At 54.0% G+C, this 8,712-nt stretch overlaps 1 protein-coding gene across 1 annotated transcript in view; it reads right to left on the reverse strand.

Annotated features, from left to right (window-relative positions):
• Window positions 1-8,170, reverse strand: part of Col18a1 (collagen type XVIII alpha 1 chain) — a 53,354-nt gene extending 45,184 nt beyond the window's left edge. Inside the window, exon 1 of the mRNA XM_036167169.1 lies at window positions 7,260-8,170. Coding sequence (XP_036023062.1) covers window positions 7,260-7,947 — 688 coding nt within the window. The 5' untranslated portion in view covers window positions 7,948-8,170. The remainder of the gene's footprint in view (window positions 1-7,259) is intronic.
• Window positions 8,171-8,712: the final 542 nt, after the last annotated feature.

Raw genomic sequence — 8,712 nt, forward strand, 5'->3', positions numbered from 1 at the left:
CTACATTAGACCCTATCTCAAGGAAAAGACAGACAGACCTACAGACCAATGAGACAGAATACAGCACCCAGAAATCACATATATGACCAAAGTATTATTTCCTCCAAAGCTATAGGCTTTAATGTTGACAGGTCCTCACACTGTGAATATATAAGTGTGTGCATGAGCGTTATAGGCTTTAGTGTTGGCAGGTCCTCACACTGTGAATATATAAAAGTGCATGCATTTGCGCGCACGGGCACGCATGCACGGGCATGCGTGCACGTACATACACGTAAACAGTTGAATTTCAAATGGATGGAATGCTAATTCCAATCCCAAATCCCATGCTTCCTCTACCACCAGGCTGCACCCTCCGTGATTGTCCACAGCATCCTGGCTGTATAGCTCACACATGCTGCGGCTCCCACACAGCAGCCTGGAGCCTCCAAACTGGATAAAAAGGGAAAGGCAACCTGAGCTCTCTGCTTCCTGACTGTGGTGCAACTCCTGCTGCCTCTCCATCCTGCTGCCTTGCCTCCCCTGCCAGGCATCCTCAAACTGTGAGCCTAAAGAGACCCTTCTCCCCTGAGTGGCTTCTGTAAGGTGTTCAGTCACAGCAATGTGAGTAGGAACTAGCATAACGCTCGATACCCAGAATGCAGGAGCGCATCTCAGACTTGACAACAGAGGAAACCAATTCCAAACCGAGCCAAGGACCTGAACATGCATTTTCCCCAAAAGCTGATACATGGATAGCAGGGTTGGGGAGTTTGTAGTGTTTAATAGAGATGGAGATCCAGCTTGGGAATATGGGAGCTCTGGAGGTAGCTGAGTAGTGGCAACAGCACTGACCTGTATATGGAGCAGTGGTCATGCAGTATGCTTTATGTTGAGTCTATTTTATCATTATAAAAATATGCAAAAGCAGAAGGCAGAAGGGTAGATGGATCACCTGCCAATGATAAGGATGCTATCAAGGAGCCATTCTTTGGGCTCACTTGAAAACTCTGCTGGCCCCTCACTCAGGTGAGGAGTGTCTTCAAGTGTCTTCTCCCAAAGCTAGTCAAGGACAGAATCACAACACATCCTGTCCCCACCTGCCTGAGCTGCTGCAGTGGGACCAGGCCCTCTGTGCTGGACCCCACCTCAGCTGTCCCCATAGGGAAGCAAATGTTCTGGTTTGGATGAAAAATATCCCCGAAAGGCTCCTGTGCTGCAGGCATGGTCCCCACATGGTGTTGCTACTGAGAGGTGACTAGATCATGAAGGGTGCATGTCTTTGGGTGGTTAATCCAGGAATGGGCTGTTAGAGGTAGAGCCTAGAGGGAAGAAGGTTTGTGGAGGGTCTGTCTCTGAAGGCCACTTTGTCCCTGGTCCCCTGGCTTTTTGCTCTGCCATGCCCGTGATTGTGCCTCACCACAGGACAGAAGCAATGGAGCAAGACACATATGGGCCATGAGCCAGGACGACTCTCTCCTCCCCTAAGGTGTTAACAGGTAACGCCCCTCAGTGACGGAAAAACTACCACCATAGATAAGCCCTGTAGACAAGGACGCTGACACCTCGGTGCTGATAGAATGACCGAGAAAGTGCCAGCATCCTTCATGCAAGAGGAAGAGACAACAACGCACAGGCTGGGAGGAAATCTGCCAGCCAAACAGCACAGGAAGAAAGGATAAATCTCCAGAGTGGATGCAGAATTTACACAGCTCAATAAAAAAGCAAGCAACTGGATTTTAAAATGGGAAAGAAAAAAAAAAACAAAACAAAAAACCCTGAGCAGACACTTCTCAATGAAGACCTGAGTGGTCTACAGCACACACTTGCTCCAGATCACAGGTCACCAGAGACACAAACGAAATCCACAACAGGATGCCACCTCACATCTGTTAGCAAGAAGCAACAGGTGGTGGAGAAAAAGGAGGGACCCTTAACACTGCTGGTGGGAGTGGAATCTAGGTCAGCCACCAGGGGAGACATGGTGACACGGGGACACGGACACACACAGACACACACACAGACACACAGACACAGACACACAGACACAGACACACACACACACACACACACACACACACACCATACACACGAACCACTATGATCTACAGCATTCAAATGAACTGAAGCCAGGCTGTGGAAGACATGCTCATACCTCAGCTTTACTGCAGCACTGGCTACTCATAGCGACCATGACACAGAACCCTTGTGGTATCCCTGGACATGAGGAAGAGAAGGTGCTGTGCTCGCACACAGCACTGAACATGAACTCCTGTCCTGTGCCAACATAGAGAAACCCGGTAAACACCGTACTAAATGGAACAATCTGGGTACAGAATGAACACCATGTGACCTCACTCACGGGTAGACTCCAACAGCCTAAAGATGTGGCACACCAGAGTAGCTTTCTGGCTGGTGGAGGCAGAGAAATGGGGAGCCATTAATCCAAGGCAGAGAAAGAGCTCTGGCCTGGTAGTTGGGCAAGTTCTGCAGACCTAGTGGGCAGTGGGTGACTACAGATGACAATCTATACTATGTGCAAATAAAAGACTTGGAGAGGGCTTAGAGAGAGCTGGTGTGAGGCCCTAGGTTCAAGTCCCAGTCACACACACACACACACACACACACACACACACACACACACACACACACACACACCTGCTCAGGGAGTAGCTTTAAATGTAGCCCTGATAAGTGATGGATATGCCAAATAACTGGGTGGTCACTTTTCACAGTGTATCTGTATATGAATCTGTTGCACTCTATACTTTAAATCCTTGGTGTCCCTCTGACCCTGCAGACTCTCTCCAAGCGCCTACACTTCTATGGCTGCAGCTCATGGGGCCCTAAGCCTGGACATCCCAGCAAGGTGGCTGTGCAGCGGATCTGGTGTGTCTGGGAGGAAGGGGTGTCTGTGGATAGCTCAGCTAGCACCCCGCACACAATATTTATCAGCAGGTTGCTAGGAGTGAGAGATAAGCATTCAGGTATTTTTCCATGTAGGGGTCTTGTCTCCTTGGATCAAAGTTAAACAGAAACTCGAGTTAACTGAAGCGTCCTAAAGAACAGCAGCATTTCGAAGTCTTACATTAGATTAAGGAGTCAGATAAAAGCCAAGGTGGGAATAGCTGGAAGCTCACGGGGTTCTCCATGGAGGGGGGTATCTATGGCATTGGTGGACTGCCAGAGCAATGGTAAACACAGCAGAACCCCCCCACAGCATACTCCCACTGCTATTCAGATGCTCCACAACCAGTCCAGCAGGGTCCACGAGGTTCAGAGGTTCAGTCACACTGTGTGTGACTCTTAGTTACACCTAGCACGTCTGCAAGCTTGTTGCAGATGCAGGATTTGGACTCTCTGGACCTTGCTTTCTCCCAAGAGCTTTCAGGCTCCCTGGGGAATTGTACCTGCTTCTGGTCTCATTCACAGGGGAGGCCAGGCTTGTGCGAGCAAGGCCAAATGCCTGAGTTCATGTAGCCCCTGGACTCAAGCTCTGTGTCATTCCCATTCAGATTGCTGAAAGCGGCAGCAGGCCCAATACTAGCCCTACTCATGGACAGCTGGAGGAGGTCAGTACTAGTGGGAGCAGAGACAAGAACCCCAGGTGCTACACCCCTGCACATCCATCATTCTCTCCCCCCACATACCCAAAGGACAAGCCTATATAATAAGACCCTTCCCAGGGGCCCAGCTGCATGCTGACCAGCAGATCTAGCCATGCCAAGGAGCTCCCATGGGGTGACCCTTCTCCTCCTGGCTATCACAACTCACATACCGACTGAATGCTGTAACATTTCCCCTGATACCTTGGCACCAGTCACTTGCTGCATGGTCTCCCTCAGGGGTCAGAAGAAAAGACATCGGCGAGGCGCAACAAGCTTGGCTAGACACAGAGGCCTCAGGGTGCAAGGCAGGGCCGGGTGTGCAAGGCGAGATGTACAGATGTGTAAGCCAGGACTGTTGCTCCAGGTGTATATAGGCATTCAGGTATTTTTCCATAAAAGTGTCTTGTCTCTCCGGATCAAAGTTAAACAGAAACCCGAGTTAACTGAAGCTGGGTGTGTAAGTCTGGGTGTATGGGGGTGCTGAATTAGGAGGACAAGCCAGGTGTGCCAGGCCAGGTGACTGCAGGACTCGAGTCAGACTATATATAGAGTCAGATATATTATATATGTGGAGTCAGAATCATCCACAGCACCCCACCATCCTGAATGAGCGGATTGGGGTGGGCCCACATTATAAGGGGAAGTACCCACCATGGTTCTGGTCAGACCCTGAGGAGGAAGTGCATGCTCCCTTATAGGAGCTCATTATTCCCAATCCCCACACCTCCTCGTAGTGAAGGACTGTCCCTGTCCCTAGATGGTCACGGGGCTAAGAGCCGAACCCAGCACCTCCCAGTCTAAAACCTCGAGGCTGCCACTAAGGGGTTAGGGAAACACTGTGGGGGAGGGGTCGAGTCTCCCTCCTCATCTTTCTTTCTGGTCCCACCAGGAACTCCACCTGCCTGACTCCACACTGAGGTAGGAGTGACCAGTCTGCCACAGAGGCCCAGCAGCAGGAGTGGGGTTCACCCTGGAGTGGAGGGGCCCGGGAAAGAGAGGCTGAGAGGTTGGAGAAAGAAAAGGACTACCCCTGAGTTTCCATGGAAGCCTCCCCCACCAACCTTGCCTGGAAAGGGGCCTCAATGAGGTCTGCCACCCAGATGTGGCCTGCAGAGATGTGGACCATGAGTGCTGATGGACAAGTCCCCAGGACCTTGTTGGGATGAAGACCAACGTGTCCAGATGTTCAGCCACTGGCTGACCCAGGGAGGTACAGATAAAGACATTAGTGTCCCATGAAGCTCCACTGTAAGGGCCACATGTGCCAGCTCTGGCCCTGCACCCCATATGGCTGAGCCCTCACTCAGAGGAGGATTGTCTTCCTTCCAGCACCTAACAGGACCTACGCCTTTGTAGCTTCTGGCTGCCCCTGAAGCAGACAAACGGCCAGGGCCTTCCTCACCCTAGATAGCAGCCCACGTGACTCCCCTAACATGGCCCTAACAGAAGATGTGGTAGGTTGTTCTCCTGTCAAGACACATTCCCGTGGAGCTATCCATGCAAGATGGGCTCTGCCAGCTGTGGCCAGGTGCAGGCCTCCACCGGGAGGCAGCCTGAGCCACTCCGCATTCAGCTATTTCAAGGATGGAATGTGTGTGGGACTGACTCCCTGTGACACCAGCTGGGTAAAATCTGAGCCAACAGCCCTGGGGTAGCCCCACCCTCTCAGGTCCAGCTGTGGCCCCTAATGAAGCCATGAGCATCCCTGTGGCTTCTGCACAGCCCAGGCCCTTCCTGGAGCAGGCTCACACATCCAGTTCCTCTGCCCGTGGTCTGTCCCTTACCCTCTGTATGCATCCTCTCAGCCAGAGACCTGTTCATCCTCTGGGTGGTCCTCCACCCACATGTCCCTCCATTCCAGCCCTTTCCTGGGACTGAGTACTATCTATCTAGTGCTTGGCCCTGCCCTACTTGTAGCCCTTTCCTTGCTATACCCCAGGCCTACGCAGGGTCTGTGCAGGCTCTGGGCCAGCAACTTGCCAGGAACCACCCAAGGCCGTCCTGCTGGCATCCAACAAGATGATTCCCTACAGAATCCCAGGGAACCCTCAACGGCTGCATTACTACATACCTAAAATTACAACAGCAGACACCCCTTGGAGTCCAGCATAGCCTCCCAGCTCCAGTGCCCATTGACTAAAGGTCAAGGCCACTTTCCCCTCACGCAGAGGACAGAAGTCACGTCCTACAGGCTGGCCAAGGCCTCCCAACCCAAACAGGAGCTGAGAGGTCAGGAGCACAGCTCGGTAGCACTATCCAAGGGCCTGGTCCCTGACTAGACACAAAAGGAAGCCACTTAGGGCCTGGTCCAACTGCTCCTGCCCTGCCCTGATCCTGGGATAATCTGAAGAGCGACTCCCTCTTCTGTTCACGTGGCCATCCTGTAGCCAGCAAAGGCTATGTACGCCAGAGCTTGGCTGAGCAGAAGCCTATAGATTTTATATATTATATATTCTATGACCCTCCCTGTGTGGCTGGCACCTTTCTGCCCTTTGGCTAGGCTGGCTGGGGCCACAGGGAGAACTTCAGATAACGTGGCTCAGAGGCTAGGGACAAGGACGGAGAAGCTGGAATTTGGTAGGAATCAAAGCTCTCTTGGTCATGTCCCGTTACTGCTTGGTTTCTCAATTTCCAGCCTGTCCCTGAGGCAGCCCCTGGCTAATTCTGTGTGGACTAAGTCTCCCTGTGACTCAGGGAGCACCTGGGGCAGGTGATGACCTGTCACACCTGCTGCAGACATAGAACCTGGGGCCATGGCCACGCCCAGACCCCAGCCTCCTCCCCTTCACAGAACACCATACCCCAGCACCTCTCCAATGACACTACCCAGGCTCAGTGAGTGAGGCAGGGGCGGGAGCCTGTGCCAGACTTTCATCAGCCCTGGCTGAGCTCTCTTGACAAAGCGAAAAGGAGAGGGAATGATGGAGGCCACTTGGTTACCTGCATCTGGCCCAATGAACACACAGTACCCATCCTCCTGAGAAGGGAGCGAGGCACAGTGGACAGGCAGCCTGCCCCCATCTAGGTGGTTCCAGCATCCATCCTCCAGGACCTCACAGAACTGACGGCAAGGTGGTAGGGCAGGTGGTGGGCCTGGGCCACATGAGGGAGCCAGCAGCAGACAGAAGAACCAGGCAAGGAAGGGATGACAGTTTGTCTGGAGGAGATGCCCCCATGCCTGTGCAGTGGCATCCACCTCCTCACTGCTTTTGTGGTGCAGATGGTTAGGCAGCCAGAAGTGTCCGATACCTAGGTGGCTGCAGATGGTCAAAGTGGGCGGCAGGGGCAGGCATCGACTGGTAGAGGTCAGAGAGCCAGTTCCCAGCAGTGTAGAGTCATTGGAAAGCTCAGGCCCCGAAGAGGTAGCCACGTGGGAAACCCAAGCACCAGGGAACCCAGGTAAAGCTGCTACTTGAGAGAGTTGAGCTGAGGGGTCAGAGGGAGGGACAGAGAGTAAACCGTGCACACTCAGAGAAGCCGTCACCAGGGGACCCGTCACCAGGGGAAGCAGAAGAGGGATGTGCCTGTGGGTGTCAGAGTGTTGGTGCTGCTGGCTGGGCCTGGATGCCATAGGCAAGAGTCCTTTCCCCTCCAGATGCTGGGGCTGCCTGGCTGGCTTCTGGCTCCCCCAGGGAGGAGCCCTGATTTGTGTGAAAGAGAGAAAAGCTCTACCTGGGGGTGCTGGTGGCACTGAGGGTCTTCTCAGTGGTGCCTGGAGGCTGCTCAGGGAGGGAGGTGGCTGGGTGGACACAGCCAGGGTATCAGCCTCAGCTGTCTGAACATCTGGAGAACTTGGAACGCCACTGCTTAGCCAGAGGGTGGTCTCACCCTCCTGGGGGGCGCTGGAGAGCTCAGTAGGGGTGAGGAAGGATGCAGAGTTCTCAGCAGGCATGTCCTCATCCCACAGCTGGACGAAGCTCCGAATGCCCTGAGCCACATTCAGAATCTTGGCGCCAACGCCGGCAACATTCTCCTCCTTCATGTCTGGGCTCGCCGCAGAGGCCGTCGGGGGAATGGGGATCATCTGGGTTGTAGGGGTCCCACTCTGGCCAGCTTGCTGATCCTCCAGGGGCAGCTTGGGGTTGGGAGGCATCGTCTGCTGTTCTGTGAGGCCATCCTGGGGGACCACGTGCGTGGCAGGGTTCTCCGTGAGCTGCACAGGTGAACGGATCTGGGGCTCGGGAGCCGGATCTTTGGAGACTGGATCATCGGTCTTGGTGGGCCACAGCCACACCAGAGGATTCAAGGGATTCAGGGGATTCAGGGAATTCCCGTCAGCCCTGGCAGGCTCAAGGCAGCAGGAGAGCAGCAGCGGCAGCAGGAGCAGCAGCCAGAGGCGTCTGCTGGGGTCGGGAGCCATCAGGGCAGTGCGAGCCTCCGAGCTGGGGCGGCTCCTGTGGTCCTGGAGGTGGGGCCTGCCAGGTCCCCACCCTCCCCCATTCACATTTCCCAGTCTCACTCCTTAGCCACTTCCCTCTGGCAGAAGGGAAGGAACCCAGCCTGAGAATCAAGGTGACCCACCAACCGGTACCTTCAGATTCCATTTAACCCCTTCCTTTCTGCACCTCCGGGAGCAGCCACAGAGTAGAAAGGCAGTCAAGGGACACCCAGTGGAACTCCAGCTTGTGCTACTGAGAACTACTGAGACTCTGCTGAGAGTGTGTGTGGGCGTGGGGGGGCCTGGCCAGGGTCCTGGGGGACATGGAGGCCACGCCCCAGCTCCTACTGCCTCCATTGGAGAACACCCGGAAGTCCTGGCTGCTGGCCACCATTCTCTGATGAAATGGAGTTTGAAAAATGTTCAGCTTGCTGCTGTTTCAATTCTGGGGTTTCAACTGTTGCTTCAGAGACAGGGTGGGTGTCTGTTCCTCCCCCTACCCCCTCTCTACCCCCTCTATCCCCAGTTAACCTAACCTGCAGTCCTCTCACCTGCTCAAACCCTAAAGCCATCCATCCATCCTGTCCCTTGGACCCCAAGAGCCCACTGGGGCCTTGGTGGACACATTACTTCTGTCTCTAATTTAGTCTTAAATTCTCTCATATGACCTGCCTGCCGGCAGTGCTCCCTCTGCAGTGACCTGCTCCATTTGTCCTTGGTGTCTCTAGACCCTTGCAAGTATGTTTC

This window comes from Onychomys torridus, chromosome 18 (assembly GCF_903995425.1).
Source record: "Onychomys torridus chromosome 18, mOncTor1.1, whole genome shotgun sequence".
NCBI classification, from domain to species: domain Eukaryota; kingdom Metazoa; phylum Chordata; class Mammalia; order Rodentia; family Cricetidae; genus Onychomys; species Onychomys torridus.